This window comes from Meles meles, chromosome 13 (genome assembly GCF_922984935.1).
Source record: "Meles meles chromosome 13, mMelMel3.1 paternal haplotype, whole genome shotgun sequence".
Lineage (NCBI taxonomy): Eukaryota > Metazoa > Chordata > Mammalia > Carnivora > Mustelidae > Meles > Meles meles.
In genome coordinates, this window is record NC_060078.1 from 86,867,645 (window position 1) to 86,886,748 (window position 19,104).

At 56.7% G+C, this 19,104-nt stretch overlaps 2 protein-coding genes across 2 annotated transcripts in view; one reads left to right on the forward strand and one right to left on the reverse strand.

The window, feature by feature from the left end:
- Positions 1 to 211: 211 nt before the first annotated feature.
- Positions 212 to 1,128, reverse strand: LOC123955090 (proline-rich protein 2-like). Its single transcript, XM_046026614.1, has 2 exons — positions 1,125 to 1,128; positions 212 to 1,041 (listed from the first exon to the last, which is right to left on the reverse strand). Exons 1-2 carry the CDS (start codon positions 1,126 to 1,128, stop codon positions 212 to 214), a joined length of 834 nt encoding a protein of 277 aa, XP_045882570.1.
- Positions 1,129 to 1,223: 95 nt separating this feature from the next.
- LRRC27 (leucine rich repeat containing 27) overlaps positions 1,224 to 19,104 on the forward strand; it is a 33,169-nt gene continuing 15,288 nt past the window's right edge. Inside the window, 5 exon segments of the mRNA XM_046026615.1 lie at positions 1,224 to 1,328; positions 9,704 to 9,762; positions 15,973 to 16,062; positions 16,065 to 16,162; positions 17,633 to 18,219. Coding sequence (XP_045882571.1) covers positions 1,234 to 1,328; positions 9,704 to 9,762; positions 15,973 to 16,062; positions 16,065 to 16,162; positions 17,633 to 18,219 — 929 coding nt within the window. The 5' untranslated portion in view covers positions 1,224 to 1,233.

Genomic DNA, 19,104 nt, shown 5'->3' on the forward strand with positions numbered 1-19,104 from the left:
TGACCCGGCGAGCCACCGCGCCACAGAAGCCGACAGTGACCTAACCCTAGAACCCGTGTAAAGCTCTTCAGTGGCCCTTGTAGCTGCCCCTTTCGGCCGCCTGCCCAGTTCCCGGGACTGTGGTGGTTTTGTGCGCGCCAACTTGGCTGGCCTCAACGACCGCCCGCCGCCAGGCCATCTCCCTTCCCCACAGGGTTTCCTAACTGGGCCACTAGAAGCGTTTGGGGTGAGACGTGGTGCTCGGTGGGCGGTGAAGTGGCCGGGTCAGTGAAGGTCGGGGTGGAGCCCCAGCTGTGGCAGCAGCTGGTGGCGGGAGGCAGGTGGGCAGCTGCTCCCCAGCCCGCGGCTGTTCGCTTGCCCAGCTCTGGCAGGCGTGCATGCGGCTCTCCCACGACCGCTGCCAACTTCTGCAGGAGGGCCACCGGCCGGCCAGGCTCGCGGGTCCCTGCCTGCCTTCACTGCCCGCATCCCCTGGGGCTTCGCTGGGCAGCGGCGGCTCGGGCCCTGGAGGGACAGCCTTCAGAGGCCGTGGGGCGGCCACCTCCTTCCCTGCTAGCTCCTGAAGGACGTCCTCCCCGGAGGTTCCACCACGGCCTGGGGTCCACCTCCCGCCACCCGGGCGGGTGGCGAAGGGGCCGGTGGCAGAGGGAGTCCTGCTTGGCCTGGGCCCGCCGAGTGGCCGCCGATTCCTCCCTGGCGCCTGGAAGCTCTGGCCCAGGAGAGCCCGAAGGGGGCCTGGCGGGCTCCTGGGAGGACGTTGCCTCGGGCGAGGGGCGGGGCCCCTGCTGTCGGGCGGCGGTGCGGTGCGGTGCGGTGCGGTGCGGTGCCGTGCGGTGCGGTGCGGGTGGGCGTGGACCGGTGTCCGCGGGCCGCAGCGAAGCCGGGGCCCCTCCGAGCCCCCAGGTCCGCTGACCCCCAGGCCGGGATCAGCCTGGAGGGCGCCCCGCCCAGAACCTGCTCGCTCGGGCGGCGGGAAAGTGCCCTCCTCGTGCGTGCGTGTCCCCGGACTAGGGCGCGCGTGTTCGCTGTGAGGGTCACGCACTGGCTCGCACGGGCGGCCACCGCGACGCCAAGGCTGGTGGAGAAGGGAGCCCCCCCCCCACGCCGGCCCAGTGGCCGCGTACGCATGCGCACCTCTCTCTCTCTCTCTCTCTCTCTCTCTCTCTCCCCCCCCCCGCGGCTGCGCGCGCACCGCGGGGCTTGGCGCCTGCGGGACTCCGTACCGGCGTCTCCATGGCGACCGCGTGGGCCGGCAGCCGGCGCTGTCGCGCTGTGCGGCTGCGGCTCTCCGGGGCGGGCTGTGCCGGGAGCCCGGGCCGGCGCCGCAGGTGAGGCGGGGGTGCGGGTGCGGGGCGGGCGCCGCGGGCCGAGGGCAGGCCGTGCCCCGCGGGGTCCCCGCCTTGTCCCGCGGCCCTGGCGAAGGCCTCTCCGTGCGGAACTTGAGGCCCGGGGCCGAGCCGCCGGGCGCGGGGGGATGGGGACCCCGGAGCGGCCCCCGCGAGGAGCCGGCTCCGCCCTGCTTCAGGGGCTGCGGATCCCACGGGCTCTCGGGGCCGCCCCGCCGGGAAGGGCGCGCGCGTGTCCTGGGGTCGCCCCTGGGCGCGGGGCCCGGCGGTCCGGCCGGCCCTTCCCTGGCCCCGTCCCCGCGCGCGTCGCCCCCCGCCGAGGACGCGGTCGCCCCAGCTGCAGCAGCCCCGCCGCGGAGGGTGTCGGCGCGCGGGCTCCGGTCCGGCTCCGGCACCGCGTCCAGCGCCCGCGCCCCGGCTGCGGAGCTGCTTCCGAAGCGCTGGTGGGCGCCCGGGGTCCGCCCGGGGTCGGTCCGGAGTTCCGATTCCATCTGGACACATGTCCCAGCGCCCGGCCTTGTGCCCCCCGACCCCGTGGCCGAGCGGCTGCGGCTCCGGGCCCGCGTCCGTGCGGAGAGCGCGGCGCCCTCCACTGTGGCGGGAGGAGCATCCCGGCTGGCCGAGGGGGCAGCCTCCCGGCCCGCTTGTTCCCTGAAGTAGCCTTTCTTGTTGTCATCCGTGTCTTCCCCGAGCGGAGGCGCAGCCGTGGGGCCCCGCGGTGCATGGTTGAGGGAGAAGCGGGCGCTCAGCCCAACCTTCTCCACCTCCCGCTCCCTTCTTCCTGCAACTTCATTGTCCGATTTACGCTGCAGCTTATTAAGGTGATGGTTCCGTAAGCAAGGGAGCCGGTCCAGCGTCTGCTACCCTGCGCCCCCCCCCCGGCCCGCGTCAGGTCACCTGCATGTCGCCGTGCCTCCCCTCCCCGTCTCCAGGTGCCTGCAGACCCAGGGGGATGGGCAGAGGGCCCGGAGCACTGCGGGCTCCCGGCTGAGCATGGAAGGAAGCAGCTCCTGCGAGGTCCCCCCCCCCCCACCCCGGCCGCTGGTCCGGAGAGCGGCGCTGCTCCAGCTAGGAGCACCCCTGCTCCCCGCTCCAGAGACGTCCACAAGGGAGCTCAGGGGTCATCTTTTCTTCCTCGTCGAATCTAGACTTGAGTCAGAGCGGTCTTCACCACTTAGGAGAGATCTTTAAAAGTCCCAGCCTTGAAGTAAGTGGGCGTTCCGTAGGGTGTTTGTGCCTCTGCCGCGTGGACGTGAGGGGCCTTTACTCGCAGTCCTCTGCTTAAGAGAGTGTTTCTAGGAGGAGGGGTGGCAGAGGGTTAACTCAGGGCCTCATGTGGTGAGCACGTCACAGAAGAGAAATTCCAGCACGGGGACCCACCAGTGGAAACCCCTCATGGATCACACTGTGATGCCTCTCTTCTTGGGAAAGTCTTAAGCACCAAAAGCCCGGGGTAGAAAGCACAGCGGAAAGCACCCTTGGTCTCCTGTTGAAACCCCCCAAGAGCTCCCATGCAGTATTCAAACAGGTAAACACGTCTCTCACCCCTGCCTTGCTGGCGTCACATGCTGACTTTCCCCTGTGCCCAGTGCCTCGCCGGGCCCCCGCCAGCTGCTGACCAAGCGGGTACCGTCTCATCCCGCAGGGTTTCTAGAACAAGGTTCCGTCAGAGCACAGTGTTGACGGGAATGGGGCAGGAGTGCAGGGCTTGGGCTCCTGCTGCCTCGGACTCACGTGATTTCCTTAAACCTGGTTTGTCTTCATCTGGAACACGAGAAGGAGACCGCCTGTGGGTCACTACGAGAATTCGGCTGTAAGGAGTGTGAAGTGCAGCGCCCACCGCCCGCGGACACATCGCGCCCATGAGGTGTCGGCTGCCGTTTGGAGCACTTGGACAGAGCTGCCTGCTGGGGGGTCAGGTGCCCTGCTATTGCGTGTCACGTGCCATGCGTTTGCGGTCACGGCCGGCCCTGCCCCGCTCTCTCTTCCCTGAGCGCCGACCTCTTGCAGTGAATCAATTCCTGGGTCGTCAGGGCCGCTGTGTCTGAGCGCAAACGCTCCTGACCGTGAACGAGGGCTCCAGCATGTCGTGAGCTTTACAGGACCTCGGTGCAGGAGGGAAGAAGAGGAAATTCTGAGCTGTTCTTTAGGCTCAATAAAGAAACATTGTAACTCTTCATGCCTCTCAGAAAACAGAGATGGTTACCATGACAACCAATCGCGGCGTGAGGCAGCTGCTCTGCTCTGTGGGTTCTCGGTCCGTGTGCGGGCAAAGCAGTGATCTCTGGGGTCACCAGTCTCGCGTCCAGAGATGCCCGCACCCACGGAGCACAAGGAGGTGGTCTTTGTGGGTCCCACCGGCCCCAAGGGAAGGGTAGGCTTCTGCGGCACTGTCATCTTGCTGGTGGCTGGAACAGCCCTTTGCAAAGAGCAGCGCCGTGTCTTCCCGCCTCTTCTGGCCTTCGGGAGGATGTGTGGGTTCAGACCTGAGCCCCAGAGCCAGCTCGGCCCAAGAGAGAGCGGGCCTGAGAAGCTTGGAGGCCGCGCTGCCGCTGAGGCTGGAGCGGGCTCACGTCGAGGGACACATGCTGTGCGGGCGTGACGGCCTGGCCGTGCCCCAGAGACTGGCCGTGGCCAGCATGCTGTCTGGCCATGCCTCGGCGGGCTGGAGAGCTCCCATTCCATGCGCTGGTAAAGCCCCTGCCCTACCCGTGAAGACACGTGGTGCTCGGTGTTGGAGGCAGAGCTGGGCATCGTGATGCTGTGGCCAAAGGGGGTGGCTGGGCACACAGGCTGCACTTAGGGCTCCTCAGTCGCGGTGGCCGCTGCTTCCTGGCCCCACTCTGTGCCAGGCGCTGCTCACTCCGTGGACCGGGCAGGTGGGTCATGTGACCCCTTCACAGGGGCAACACCAGAGCACAGAGAGGTTTGGGAGCCCCCTCAGAGTCACACAGGGTCTGGCTTCTGGGCCCGCGCGCTCAACAAGCGTTAGAGATCCTCATGGGACGTGCAGAGCAGTGAGGGGCGCACCACATGCCGCAGCGGCACCAGAGACGGGGGCACCTAGGCGCTCCGCCAGTGAGCTTCTGGTTCCTGATGTCCGCTCAGCTCTTGACCTGACGGTGGTGGATGCAGGCCCTGCATTGGACTCCACGCCTGGCATGGAGCCTACTTTAAAATTCCCCATAATCGTGCCACGCTGTGACTGCAGACTCTCACGTGTGCCATTTACACGCTGCAGTGAGTGCCACGTGGCTGACGTGGCCCTGCCCTCCCTCTCACGTCCTGCGACAGTGGCTGGCTTCTGCGGAGCTGCTGGTGGTAACCGGACACAGCGGCCCTGCGGCCGAGGCAGACAGCTTTGTGCACGGCTCCTTTAGTTTCCTGTGAACACTTGGCTTGCGCCGAGTCCCTGGGACCAGACTCGGCTCATGCCATTTGTCCACTGACCACAGTTACCGCGGGCTGCCTGTGACGGGCACTAGGGAAGGGGCAGGGACAGCAGAGCCCAAGAGGCGTCATGTGTGCGGCCCAGGAACGAGGAGAGGGACTGAAACACTTGGAGAGTCAGTCTGGTGTTCAAGGGTGTTTGCAGAGAACGCGTGGTGTGCGCAGCGGCCGTGGCTGAGCTGTCAGCCGTGAGGGAGCCACGGGGCCGGCCCAGGAGTCACTCTCCACACCCAAAACCTGGGCAGGGGACCCTGGTGCTTTCCTTTCTGACTCTCATCTGCTGTTGAAACTGTCTAAGAGTAAGATCTGGGTTTTCCTTTCACTTGGTATGTGTGAGTGCAAGAGCCTGGGGTTCTGGAAACGCTCTAGGATGCATCGTGTTTTAAAATGCAGTTAGTTGACAAGACGTTCTCGTTTCCTCTTCCCGGAAGCAATTGCATCTTCAAAGGAATGCCCTCTGCGAGCTCCCTAAAGATTTCTTCCAGTTGCTGCCCAACCTCACTTGGCCGGACCTCCGCTGTAACAGAATTAAAGGGATTGGGTCTCACAAGTAAGTCGTGTGTTTGTATTTCCAGATGCTGAGACCATCATGCGTGAAAATGTCGAGTGCCGGCCCTTCTGCTGCTTAGCTCCTGCCCCTGATGGAATCTGATTTCAGTGCAGAAGCGTCTCGCGCTCTTGTTAAAGCCAGCTAAAAGGCGCAGCGCTGGATGGACCAAACGCACATAACTGTCGTCCCAGTGCACGGTGTTTGACAGCACGAAGAATGCTGGTAGCCACAGTGCCTTTGCTGGCCCAGCAGTGAGCTGTTTGCACCGTCTGGTTCCGGCTCTGACTGTCCTCCCGCGAAGCTGCCAGAAGGGTCGGGAGCTGGGCCCGTGAACTGCAACCAGCCTCTCAGCTCCCGAGGCCTGCGGGTACCTACTAGTTTCTGATAAATAACAAGAAATCCTTCCCGTTTGGGGGAATTGGAAACCCCAACGTAAGCAAGGCCTGTCATCCTGCCACGTTCCTGCCGCTCTGATCCCGGGGCTTCCTAGCACCCCCACGCCTGGAACAGATGCTGCGCCTGCCTCGTCCTCACGTAGCCCCGGCCAGCAGCCCTGTGTCTGCCGCCGCTTTAGGCCCCCGGGAGCCGGGCTCACGGCGCGCTCCACCTCCTGTCCTGACCTCAACGCCTCCAGCTACCGCTTCCCTCCCTGTCCATGTTTCCTGACCTTGTGAGAACCTTCCGGTAAACACTGTAGAATCTTTAATGTGAGTGCCTCCTGGGCAGAGGAGAGCACACGCATAGGCCGTGGGTGTGTGTGCGTGGGGTGATGTGGAGGATGGCCAGGCGACCCGTGTGCCAGGACACAAGAGGGAGAGGGGCCACCCTTGCAGGCTGGGCTTGCCATGTTGGGTTTCATTCTGAACTGAATGGCGGAGTCCTGGAGGATTTGAGTGGAGAAGGTGGGACTGGACTTGGCTTTGAGGTCACTCTCTATGGAGGGGGGTGGCAGGCAGCTGGTGCGGAAGCAGTGGCCTGAGTCAGGCTGACTACACAGAGCTGCGGGGCACTTGAGAGCCTGTGGGGTTTGAGATGGCCGTAGGGCGTTGGAGGAAGACAGGTATGCTGGGGCGACCCCCCTTCCTATGTGCGTGACCGTGTCCGCAGACAGCCATGCAGCCGCCGTGAAGCAGCAGACCAAAGGTCTGTATGAGACCCTTCGCGGGCCTGAGCTGTAGCTCACTGTTGCTCAGAGTGACTTTGAGGAAGTGAGTATTTTGTCACGCGTCGCAGTGAGAGAAAATCCCTGTGAATCATTCGTGCCTTTGCCAGCTCTGCAAGGAAGCAGCAGATTTCTGACGCTGAGCTGGGGTCTCTGGCCGGGGGAGTCAGAGCCAGGAGCCGCCTTCCTGGAGCTCGTGGACTAGTCGGGTCTGCAGATCGCCTGCTGTGAGTTGTGCCACTGGACACACAGAACCCTGGCCTTGACCGCCAGCAGGTGGCCGAGGCTTTCCGGGGCCTGCGCCCACCGTGTCCCCTCCAGCCTGGCGGCCTTGTGCGTCTTCCCAGCTTGCGGTCGCAGGTGGGCCGGGACGGCGTTGTTCTTCCCAAGGTCCTCATCTTTGGTGCTGGGGTCACTCAGTGCTTTCTGTCCAGCAGCTGTGGTGCCCACACCGCGAGGAGACAGATGTTACTCCAAGGGCAAATAAGCAAAAGCCCGTTCCCTAAGCACTGTTCTTTCCGAGAAAGTAAGCCCGAGTCCCCCAGCTTCGGAGTTCTTTGATTTTGCCAGTCAAAGCCAGCTGCTTACTGTTGTTTAAGACACAGTTTTGCATGTGATTTATAGCCCATTATGTCATTAAAATTAGATCAGCTTGCCGAAGTGCTGGAACATGTTAATCAGAAACGTTAAGTAATTATGGGCTTATTAAAATCTTAACGTTTCTGAAAAGCCTAATTAAAGCAGAGCCAGTGGTAATGCTCTCCCTCTCATTGTGTTGGACACGTGAGCTTGTGCGCCTCTAGAGAGGGAGCGAGGACGTGCACACGTCGTACGTGCGCTCCACGGGACATCGCCGGCATCACGGGCGGTGACTGCTGATAGAATGTACGGGGTCAGCAGTGTGTGAGTTCATTGCTCAAGGCGCACGAGAATATCCACGCAGATCATTGCCCAGGCACACTTGCTGGGGGATGGCAGGTTCCCATGGCCTCCGCCCACCACCGCCGACCCCCAGGCCTGCAGCGCAGGGCGCAGGGGCGCCTTGACGGACAGGACCTGCTGCTGGGGAGCCCAGGGCGCCCGCCCACCTGCGGCCCCCGGTCTGCAGGTCTGTCCGTCCTGCGCAGAGCAAGCACCCGCCATCCTCTGCCTGCTTTCTGTGTTCCACAACTAAAAGGGGCCGAACCCAAAACAAGTAGTTGAATGCACCTTTGTGTACATCAACAAAAGTTCAAAGGGTGAAGTCTGTTCCTTTAAAACTTCAAATAAGAAGGGAAAGCCAAGAGAGCAAATGGAAAGAAAATTGCCTAATCTTCAAGTAATCTGATTTACCTTCGGGGATGCTGATCCAAAAATTAAGCTTAATTTAACTGGAATACTAGAACTCTGAATTGTATGTCTGTAAAATGGCCTTTTCCCTTCAAGTCCTGCGGACTCTGGTCTGGTGTAATGTTGGAGTTTAGTTTCATTCACCCTCCGAGGTGAAATGAGGCTTGAGAAGGCTCCTCCCACTCGCAGTGCGGATACGGTAATGGGATTTGTAGGTGTGCCCAGCTGCTCCTCTGTTTCCCTTTGGGAAAGGAGGACTGAAGCCGGGGGCCACAGGGACCCCCTCCAGTCACTCGACCCACCTGGTGGCATCCTGGGGCTGCTGAGGTCAGCGATAGAGGAGAAGGCGGCAGGGGCTCTTCTCCAGGGGCTCGTGAGGTCTTCTCCACCGGGGCAGGCGGCCGGTACCACACAGGTTGGCGGCCCTATGCACCTGGAGCGCCGAGGAGCCACTCTGTGCTGTGGGGCGGGTGGTGTGCTGGCTGGTAGGCTGTCCCTGGAGATGGGGTAGTGCAGTGGGTTCAACATTCCCCCCCAGAGCCCTGGGAAGCGCAGGGTGACGTGCATACAGGGCGTCTGGGGCTGGGGGTCCTGCCCCCCACCTGGACACCCCCCCCCCCGGGCTGGAGACATGAGCTTGAGGCTTTTGTGGCCTTTTTATGTCAGATTTCAGCTGGGGTTCCCTAAAAAGGGAAGGAGAAAAAGAAACTAATCCTTAGTGTATGATGCAGTCTTGAGAATTAAATGTGCAAACAGGGGCGCCTGGGTGGCTCAGTGGGTTAAAGCCTCTGCCTTCGCCTCAGGTCATGATCCCGGGGTCCTGGGATCGAGCCCCACATCGGGCTCTCTGCTCCGCGGGGAGCCTGCTTCCTCCTCTCTCTCTGCCTGCCTCTCTGCCTAGTTGTGATTTCTCTCTGTCAAATAAATAAAATATTTTTTTTTTAAAAATGTGCAAACAGGGCGCTTGGGGGCCGGGGGGCTCAGTGGGTTAAAGCCTCTGCCTTCGGCTCAGGTCATGATCTCAGGGTCCTGGGATCAAGTCCCGCATTGGGCTGTCTGCTCAGCGGGGAGCCTGCTTCCCCCTCTCTCTGCCTGCCTCTCTGCCTACTTGTGATCTCTGTCAAATAAATAAATAAATCTTTAAAATAAGAATTAAATGTGAAAACCAAAAGCAGCATAGTGGGGTAAAAGGGGCAAGATCGAGTTTGACATGAGATATTTGTATTTCCCCATCACTGAGTAACTTTTCAGTGGGGACCTTGTATCCTATCTCTCCGGGGTACATTTTGTGCAAGATTTTCTAGGAGATGTTACTAGGTACTAGGGAAGGGATCTGGAGTCAAAGGCCTGGAGAAACGCCCCTCAACCCCCTTGTTCTGAGACTGCCCTGGGCCCTTCACTGCGAGTGACCCCGCAGGCGGTGGTGTGCAGTGTGGCAGGAGGCTCCCCAGTATTTCGACTGGGAAAACTTGCTCACGGAGCATCTCCAAGGGCGAGGATCCTTCCCGCACACCGCGGGGAACGCCGAGATTGGCAGTCTGAGCACCGACAATGCCGGGAGATTTCCTGGTTGTCACGGTGTCGGGGAGGGAGTCCCCTTGGATCGGTGGGTAGAGAGCAGGATGCTGCCGGACATCCCACAGGGGCAGGGCAGCCCCCCAGCAGACAGTCGCCTGGCCTGCTGCTAAGACCGGGAGCCGGGGCGGACAGCCGTGGGCCACGCGTGTGGAATGCAGTGAGTGTGTACACCTGCAGCGACGTTGTCTCCTTAAAGAGGCGGCGAAGGAAGAAATTTGATGGTGTGTTTTGGGGATGGTCATGTCATTTTTGCTTTTTAAATTATATATTTTTTATTTTGTTTTAAAGGCATTTGAAAACTTTGCTTTTGGAAAGGAATCCTATCAAGATGTTGCCTGTGGAGCTGGGTAAGTGTTCAGACAATGAGATAAAAGCTGGCTTTAGCTGCCTTCTTAAGCTCGGGGAGCCTGGAATGGAGACACAAGGTGAGTCCCGGCGGCAAGCAGCTCCTGCTTTAACCATCGCCTCCCGTCCTTCCCGGATCGCGAACAGCGCTGCTCTACAGAGCTGTCGTGTTGGAGCGTAGATCCACACGGAAGGTACGACTCAGAGGCAGAGGGGAGAAGTGATAACCACGGAGGGCTGCGTAGCCGGAGCACACCTTCAGGAAAGCCGGCCCCAGCACTGCCCTGCGCAGTGGCCATCCCCCTCTGTCCCTCCCTCCCGGGAGCCCGCGGGTCCTACAGCCTGTCCTTGCTTCCCTGGCGAGCTGGGCCACTGGCGTCTCCCTGACAGTGCCTGTCTAAAGGGCCCTCCTCTTGGACGTTCTGTAAGTTGACTCAGATCGGTACGGGGTGCTGGGGATGCGCGGTTTGGGCCCAGCGCCGAGCTGCTGGGGTGTATGCATGGGGACGTGTGTAAGTGTAGTGCCTGCATTTTCATTCCGTCTCCCGGCTGTGAATAGTGAGGAGGACGCAGGAGATGCTGTTCTCTGGTCTGCGTCTGTCCGTCTCCCATTCTTCTGCTCTTCACTCTGTTTCGTTAGGTTTGATTCGCTGCTCTTTTCCTAACCAACTGAGTTGGAGGCTTAGATCACTGATTTTTTTAAAGATTTTATTTGAGGGAGAGAGAGAGGGAGGGAGTCCAGGTGGGAGAAGAAGCAGAGGGAGAAGCAGGCTCCCCGCTGAGCCAGAGCCCGACACGGGGCTCGATCCCAGGACCCCGGGATCGTGACCTGAGCCGAAGGCAGACGCTTCACCAACTGAGCCAAATCACCAATTTTAAATCTTTCTGTCCTAATCCGTGCAGTCACAACCGGTGATTTCCCCCCTACGCTGCCTTAGCTGTCCCACAAGCCTCCCCATTGCGCATCTCCACGGTCATTCAGCTCACGATGTCCTCCAACAGACCGTGACCCGTGGGCACTTCCTGTTTTGCTTCATTTCCACACGATGGAGACTTTCTAATTCTCTTCCTTGGGCTGAATTCTAATTCAGTGCCACATGTGCTGTGTAATTTTGGTTATTCGAAGCTCGTGCAGGTGCGCTTTCCGGCCAGGAGGCATTCGGTGCGGCAGGCACCACCTGGTGCACGAGAGAAGCGTGTGTGCTCACGCTGCCACGGGATGCGACATCCCACGCATTGGGTCAGGTCAAGTGCTTGATCCCGGCGTTCGCGCTCTCTACATCCATTCGTGTCTGTTTATTTTGTCAGTGCCTGAGGACTGTGTTGAAGTCGTGAACTATGTTGTGCGTCTGTCTGCCTTTCATTTTAGATGTCAGCTTTTCCTTTATATATTTTGACACCATGTTATTGGTTGAGTAGAAATTTGGGAGTTTTCTATTGTTAGTTTTGTTACTCTGGTGTGTGTGGTGTTACTGCACTGTGGTTTTCATATGCGTTGCTCTGTTGGCCGGTGATGTGGAAACTGTCATATGCTTATTGGCCATTCGGTATGTATTAGTGATGAAGTTTTAGATATGGGTGAGGTTCAGTGCGGTGGAGTCTGGAGCCGACCACCAAGAACGAATTCTTGAGACATCTTTGGTGCAGATAGGTGGTTTATTAAGGCGCAGGGCCAGGACCCGTGGGCAGGAAGCGCTGCTGCCCTGTGACCCCGAGGACTAGCTGGTTATGTACTCGGGAGTTGGGGTGGTGAGGACAAAGGAGCTCAGAAGGACTGATGTACGGTAAAGAAGACCATCAGGATGCTGGAGGCCTGGTTATTGTCAAGCCAAGCTAAGTTTTGTTTTGTTTTTCTAATGAGGTACCAACATGAAGACAGGTGGAGTCTCCTGGAAGTTCAGCTATTGTCAGTCATGAGGACACTAAACTGAGGGAGACTCCTGTCCTGCAGGACTGTGATCTCTGCTCCTTAACCATCTGCTCTCAATGTAGGGCAGCCGGCAGTCCCCGGGGAATGTTACAGATGTCACAAGGGGGGCGGGGGTAGCCGCCAGCTTCTGTCTTGTCCTTAGCTAGCCTTTCGCTCCCCCATCATCAGTGTGGGTCCTCCAACCTTCTGCTTACTGCTTGTATGGCTCTTGGTTTTCATTCTTTTGCTTCCAACTTGTCTGTATTTACAATACAGTGCTCGTGTTGTAGGATATGGTTAGATTCACTCTTTCATCCAGTCAGACAATCTCTGCCTTTTTCATTTTCATGGTGGTTTTTTTTTTTTAAATATTTTATTCATTTATTTGACAGAGAGAGAGGTCACAAGCAGGCAGAGAGGCAGGCAGAGAGAGAGGGAGAAACAGGCTCCCCACCAAGCAGAGAGCCCGATGCAGGGCTCGATCCCAGGACCCTGAGATCATGTCCTGAGCCGAAGGCAGAGGCTTAAACCACTGAGCCACCCAGGCGCCCCGGTGTGTTATTTTTAAAGATTTGTTTATTTATTAAGAGACAGAAAGCACGCACGTGTGTATGAACAAACGGGGAGGGGCAGAGGGAGAGGTTGACAAGCAGAGTCTCTAATGAGCAGGGAGCCTGCGGCCATGACCGGAGCTGAAACGAGAGTTGGCTGCCCGACCAACTGAGCCGCCCAGGTGCCCTTATTTTGCCGTAATTCTTTTTTTTTTTTAAGATTTTATTTATTTATTTGACAGAGAGATCACAAGTAGGCAGAGAGGCAGGCGGAGAGAGAGAGGAAGGGAAGCAGGTTCCCCGCTGAGCAGAGAGCCTGATGTGGGGCTCGATCCCAGGACCCTGAGATCATGACCTGAGCTGAAGGCAGAGGCTTTAACCACTGAGCCACCCAGGCGCCCCCCTATTTTGCCTTAATTCTTAAAGGACATTGTTGATCTAGAAATATGGTTGGATTCTTTTTTTTTTTTTAAGATTTTATTTATTTATTTGAGAGAGAGACAATGAGAAAGAGCAGAGAGAGGAGAAGGTCAGACGGAGAAGCAGACTCCCCATGGAGCAGGGAGCCCGATGTGGGACTCGATCCCAGGACTCTGGGATCATGACCTGAGCTGAAGGCAGTCGCCTAACCCACTGAGCCACCCAGGTGCCCCGGTTGGATTCTTTTAATCGAGGACTTTAAAGAGGTTGTACTGACTCCAGGCCTTGGAGGTCCTTCATTCTCGGTTCTCCTTTATCAACTGTGATGATTGGTTTCGGTTACTTTCAAGGTTTTCTGTGTCTTCGCTTTTCAGCAGTTTGACTATGAGGTACCTAGTTGTGCTTTTCTTTGTATTTAGCCCCTCGGAGTTCATTGAATTTATTCATTTTTAAATTCACATCTCTTGCCAAATTTGGGAGATATTTTGGTCAGTAAGCCTTCAAATATTTTTCTGCTCCTGGTCTCTCTTTTTACCTATTTGTTGGAATTTTTGTTATTGTTCCACAGATCACTAACCTTTTGTTCATTTTAAAGTCCATCTTTCTGCTCTTCAGAGAAGATAATATCTTCAAGTTTATGAGCCTTTCCTGTCATCTCCAGCTGGCTGTGAGCCTTGCCTAGTAATCTTTTTTCAGATACTGTATTGTCAATCTTAGAATTTGCGTATTTTATTAGTTACTATTTTCTACTGAGAGTTCTTATTTTTTCATTTGATATGAGCATATTTTTCCTTTAATAATTTTTTGGATTTTATCTCGGATATTGTGGTAGCTACATTGCAGAGATTCTGGATTCTGTTATATTTCTCTTTAGAGTGTTGTTTTTTTTTGATAGGTAGTGGTGTTGCAAGGGCTGAGGCAGACGGCAAACTCTGTCCGGCAGAGGCCGTAGCTGTGGCCGTGCCGTCCTACACGTGGGACGTTCAGGACTGTGAAGACCATGTACATGGAGACGAAGGCTCCCCTTGGCAGCCCCCTCTCTGGAGTCCAGCCCTTCACTCTTTAGCGGCTGTGTTAGTTCTGCAGGCTGTCCTCGGCCACTGCAGGTCCTCATGACCTTAAGGGTTTCTGCTGCAGCTGCCCTGTGTGGGCGGAAAGCTGTACAGATACCACACTCTTTTGTGTCTTTCTCTTCTTGGAGCTGTTGTGCCCCTCTAGTTTCTGCCTGCTTTTCATTTCTGTCTTGCCCACTTTCCACAAACGATCCGCTGCCGAGTTGATCTGATTGGAGCTGCTCCGGCGCTGCTGGAAGTAGGATCCCCTCAATGTACCACGTGCAGCGTTGCTGAGTGGTTCTCTAGGACCGACGACCATCTGCAGAAACCAGTGCTCTTCCCATGGCCTCCTCCCTCCTCTGTCCTGTCGTTGTTGTAGATTTTGCTTTTGTCTTGCTGTAAATCCAGCAGACACATCTTAAACTGTCCGTATTTGTTTATATTTTCTTACATGTTTACCCTTCATTTCTCAAAGTTCCCTGTTTCCACCTGGGATGACCATCTTAGCATGAAGATCTCTCTTTGCTATTGTCATTTAGTCTTTTGGTAATGAATTATTCAAGTTTGATTTTCTAAAAAGGCATCTTGACTTTCCCATCATTTTTGAAGATTATTTGACAGAGTATAAGAACCCAGATTTCATTTTAAAGTGTCTTTATTGTCTTCTGGCTTCTAACCTCTGTTGAGAAGTCAGCTGTCAGTCTTGCTGCTTTTCTTCTCAAAGGGAAGCATCTCTTTTGTCTGGCTGCTGAGAATGCCTCTCCTCGTGTTTCATCTTCAGCAGTTCACCTGTGATGTGCCTGGGTGTGGCTTTCTTTGTATTTACTTTATCTGGGGCTCCCTGAGCTTCTGGAATCTGTTTATTGATGTCTTTAATCAGATTTGGAAAATCCCTGGCTGTCAACATTATTTCTGTAGATCTGGCTTCTTTCTCATTCTCCTCTCCTCCTGGGCCTCCAGTCACATGGATGTCGGGATTTTGATTCTGGCCCGCGTGCCTCAGACACACTCTTCTTCTCCCATCCCTTTCTCTCTTTGTTCCGGTTTTACTACTTCCTCCTTACTTGTCTTTGTGTTCCCAGATTCTGTCTTCTGCCGTTAAGCTCATTTGTATAGTGCAGTGGTGGTGAGCTGGCCGTGAGATTGTGTGCATGCCAGGGGAGTTCTGAGGTTGTGAGTTCACTTCAGTAATTGCTGCAGGCCGGCTCCGGTGAGCCACTGTTCCTGCAGCAGGACGGTTTTGGTGGATTCGGGCACTTGATCTGCAGGACTTTCCGGCCCTCCGAATATGTTGTCCCCTGTCCTCTGGCCTCCACTCTTCAGCTGGAAGTTACTTTCGCTGTCCCCTTGTATGTGTGTTTCTCTTGCGCTGTTTTCAAGTTCGTTTACTTTTCTTTGCATTTCAGTGGTTTTGATGTTTCTAAGTGTGATTGCCTTTGGCTTATCTTACTTGATTGTTGAATGTCCTGGAAGTTACACTGATGTCTGTCACCCAAGCCTTGCCCAGGGTCCTCATGTAGCACTCTGCTCGTCCCCCTTGTCCTCTGGGGCTCGACGCGCTCCCACCAGTCAGCACGCGCGCTGCTGCCCCACTGGCCTCCACGGGCCACGGGTTTCACCATTCTCTCTGATCGCCGGCACGGATGCTTTTTATCTCGGGTTCGCTTGTCTCCTCTGTCATCCGTGTCTGCTGTTGGTCCCTCTGGTGTACTTTTCTTCCCGGGCTTCGTATTTTCAACTCTAGTACTGCTATTTGGTTCTTTCTTAGAATTTCTGTTTTTGTTGACATTCTAGACTTGTTGAGTCATTTTACCATGTTTTCCTCTAGTTATTTAAACGTGGTTTTCTGCGTTCCTTTGAATATACTTGTGGCTCCTTCAAAGTTGTCTGCTTCCTCCGATATCTGAACTGATGTGAGGACAGTTTCTAGTGACTGCTTGTTTCCTGAGTATGGGTCACAGGTGCCTTTCCTTTATATCCCTTTGAGGGGTTTTGTCACTGCGAGCAGGCACTTTAGGTGACACAGTGGCTTTGTGCCCCCACTTCGGCCGGTTTTCCTGTGTCCCCTCGTTTGTTCACTCACTTTTGTGGCCTGAGCTTCGTCTGTGCGATCTGCCTTCCCTGCAGGCTTTTTCCAGAGTAAATTGCAGACACCTGTCCATCTGCCCCAAATCCTCAATAAGTCTTTATTTTTTTCTTTAATATGCAAACAATTTTCTCTGCCCATCGATTCCACGGAAGAGAGTATGAACTTCTGGGCTTTCCTCTTGCGTGCAGGGAATGTGACCTCGCTGAAAGCACTGAACCTGAGACACTGCCCGCTGGAGTTCCCCGCTCCGCTCGTGGTGCAGAAGGGACTGCGTGCCATCCTGGCCTCCTGCGGGTCTGTGCCGCCCAGCACACTGCCCTCCAAGATTTAACTTCTCAAGGTTTGTGGGACAAGTACTGCGACAAACAGCGAGAACACTGAAGTTAGTGCTTTTTAAAGCCAGGACTAGGGAGGCTGTCTCGTCCCTAATGATGTCACAAGGCGTACACAGGGGCCTCGTGTGTCCTCTCGGGACTCACACTGTGTTCAGGTGTGTGCGCTGTCCTGCCAGAGCGGTGTCTTTCTTGGTTCTGTGTTCCTGGGTTTGCATCTCAGTGCCCACGATCGAGCCTGTTGGGGGACGTGCGAGCACCGCAGTCACACTTAGATGAAGTAGAGACCAGAAAGAATTTTAACTGAATGCTTACGAGAAAGGAAGTATTCCAAAGGTTTACTTCGGAATATCTAAATAAATATTTGCTACTTAAAACCCGACTTCTAGAACGAAGAAAATGCAGACATTTGGAACAGCCACGGTAGTTACATATGTGATCTAGTCAAACCATGTAAATAGTGAGTCCACCTCGGTACCGTCAGGAACGCCCAAAGTGATTAGACTTGCTCAAATCATCTTCATCCAAAATCCAAACAAATGGCTCCCACATGCCTCCTTTTTAAACACTGATTGCATTTGCAAAGTGTCTTGGTTTGTGTCCCCCGGAAGCTGCTCCCGAGTCAGGAGTCAAGGGCCAGTAGCGACCGGGGAGGAGATCCCAGGGGGCAGCATGGAGGTTGAGACAGGGAGATGGGGAGGGGAGGAAGCCAGCATGGCGGGGAGTGGGGCGGATGTGGCCTGGACCAGGGCTTGGTCCTGCTGGCTGCCACGTGGAGCAGAAGCCCCACTGGGCCTCCACGGTCACACGCAGCCTCTTGGGTGCCGCCGTCGTTGACCGGGTCAGGACTGGTGATCTACCAGGGGATGCCTGTCGAGGGCCACTGCTGAACTCAGGTCCAGGAGTTCCTCCCAGCAGACCGAGGGAGTAGGGCGCTTGTGCCGCGGGACCCGCAACACTTGGTTGAGTCGCGGCCTTCCCCTGGGGGCGGGCGCCCAGGTCTCCAGCCCTGCGGGAAGTGAGGCCAGCAGGCTCTGGAATGGTGAAGGCCAAGGGCAAGTGGCGGCACCAGCGGTCAGCTCCTGCCTCTGTTTCGTCTGCCGCTGACCTGTTACTAGGAATCACACATCTCGTCGTTTCCCAGAGAGTATACGAGCCTGACCTCTCAACTGCAGATCGGAACCCGCTGCCATCACTCAGAAACCCAAAGCCAGGAAGGAGTCTATGTCAGTGTGGCCTGTTGTAATTCTCTCCCGCAAGGGTGGGGGAGCCGCCGTGGGAGGCTGGGGTGACTGGTCCGGAGCTAGTCCGGAGCTGGTCCGTTTGCAAGGGGCCTGTGAGCCTAGTCCTAAAGGCAGGAGGATTCCTGGCGAATTTTCTTTCAGGTAATTTATCTGGAGATAAAAGTGTTTAAAGTCACCAAAAGTATTCCAAAGAGAAACAATGGGCATATGGGCTAAAAATTGGTAAGAAATAAAGATGTATTAGAAGATCTAGGGTGGGAGGGAAATAAAAGTTTGTCTATTCGTGTAGATTTATATGGAGTGTGAAGGCCATGGGACAGGGGGAGCCTTCCCCGCCCCTCCCAGGCCTTCCCTGCAGAGAGAGCCTACCCCCCCCCAGACCTCCTCTGCAGACGGAGCCTGAACCCCCCACGCTTCTCAGCAGAGGGAGCTGGTCACTGGGTCTGTTTGGTTCTGGGGAGCTGGGGTCCAAGTCCAGTCTACTCCAAGAACGTTGGGTCCTCTTAGTGACCCCGCCAGGTACGACGGCGAACCTGAGTGAGCTGCCGCAGCCCGCGCTATATTTATCTGAGGAGGAGACTGTGCCCGACGAAGACGCCGTTCGCTCCCGGGAGGCGTCCTTTTCCCTGCCCGTCAAGAAGCTAGACCTGAGTGAGCTGAGGAGGTCCGCCGACTCCTCGGAAGACTGGCGGGGCGAGGAGGAGGTCAAGCGCTTCTGGAAGCTGACGCAGGAGATCGTCGAGCAGGAGCGAGCAGACCTGCTTGAAAACCAGCTCTTACCGCAGGAGCTGCCCCCAAACCTCAGGGCAGCATTACACGCGAAGGAGAAAGAGCGTTCCAGCCCGAGACACGCGTTCAGGTAGAATTTAGAAGCTGTGGCGTGGTTTTGGATCTTTCCAGAGTTGTAATGCGATTTTGCGGTTAACTTCTCGGACGCCAGGCCGCGTCCGGCCAGCATTTATCGTGCAGTGCATGCCAAGCCTGACTTGGGATTGTGGTTACCCAGCACGTGGACCCCACAGTGGGGATTTTGCAAGAGAATCCCTTGTGTGTGTGTCCGTGTGCATGCAAGTGTGGACATAAATGTAAAGGGACTATTTACCGGTGAATGTAGACCTTGTGTTCCCGGTGTGGGGGGAGCCTCTCCGTGGGGACAGGGATTGGGGGCAGGGGCGGGGGCCGCAGAACCCTCGTGCTTGCTCTGGCTCACGGCGCCGCACAGCTGAGCTCTGTGGACACAAGGACACGTGTCGGCGTGTCTGTGGGGGTCCAGCTTTGTGGACAGGCTGTTTGGACAGGTGAGCGTGCGCAGTCAGGGGCCGAGCCGCATGGAGAAGCGGTGGGAAACCTCGTATTTACTGTGCAGGAGGTGTTCGGGGTTTATCAGACTGTTCTTTCCCCGGTTCTGGGGCTTGAAAATTCTGTCGCGTCAGATTAACGGGTGACCATCTCTGCAGCAGTGGAAGCGTGTGACGTGGGCGCCCGGCTGTGACTCGGCCTTGACGGTCCCACGCCTGCCGCGGAGAAACCTCTCCCTCCCCGTCTCCCCCGGTCACGGATCTGCTTCTGAACAAAGCCGGAGCTCATCCTGCTGAGTCCCAGCTGCCCAGCCCCAGCGCTCCAGGATTCTGTGGGTGTTTCAGACTCGGAGCCGGCCCGCAGCCCCTGGAGCAGGGCGCCCAGGCTGTGGGGCCCCGGGAGGGCAGCCCCGTTGTGCCGTCTGTCCCCGCTGGCCCTGCGTGTA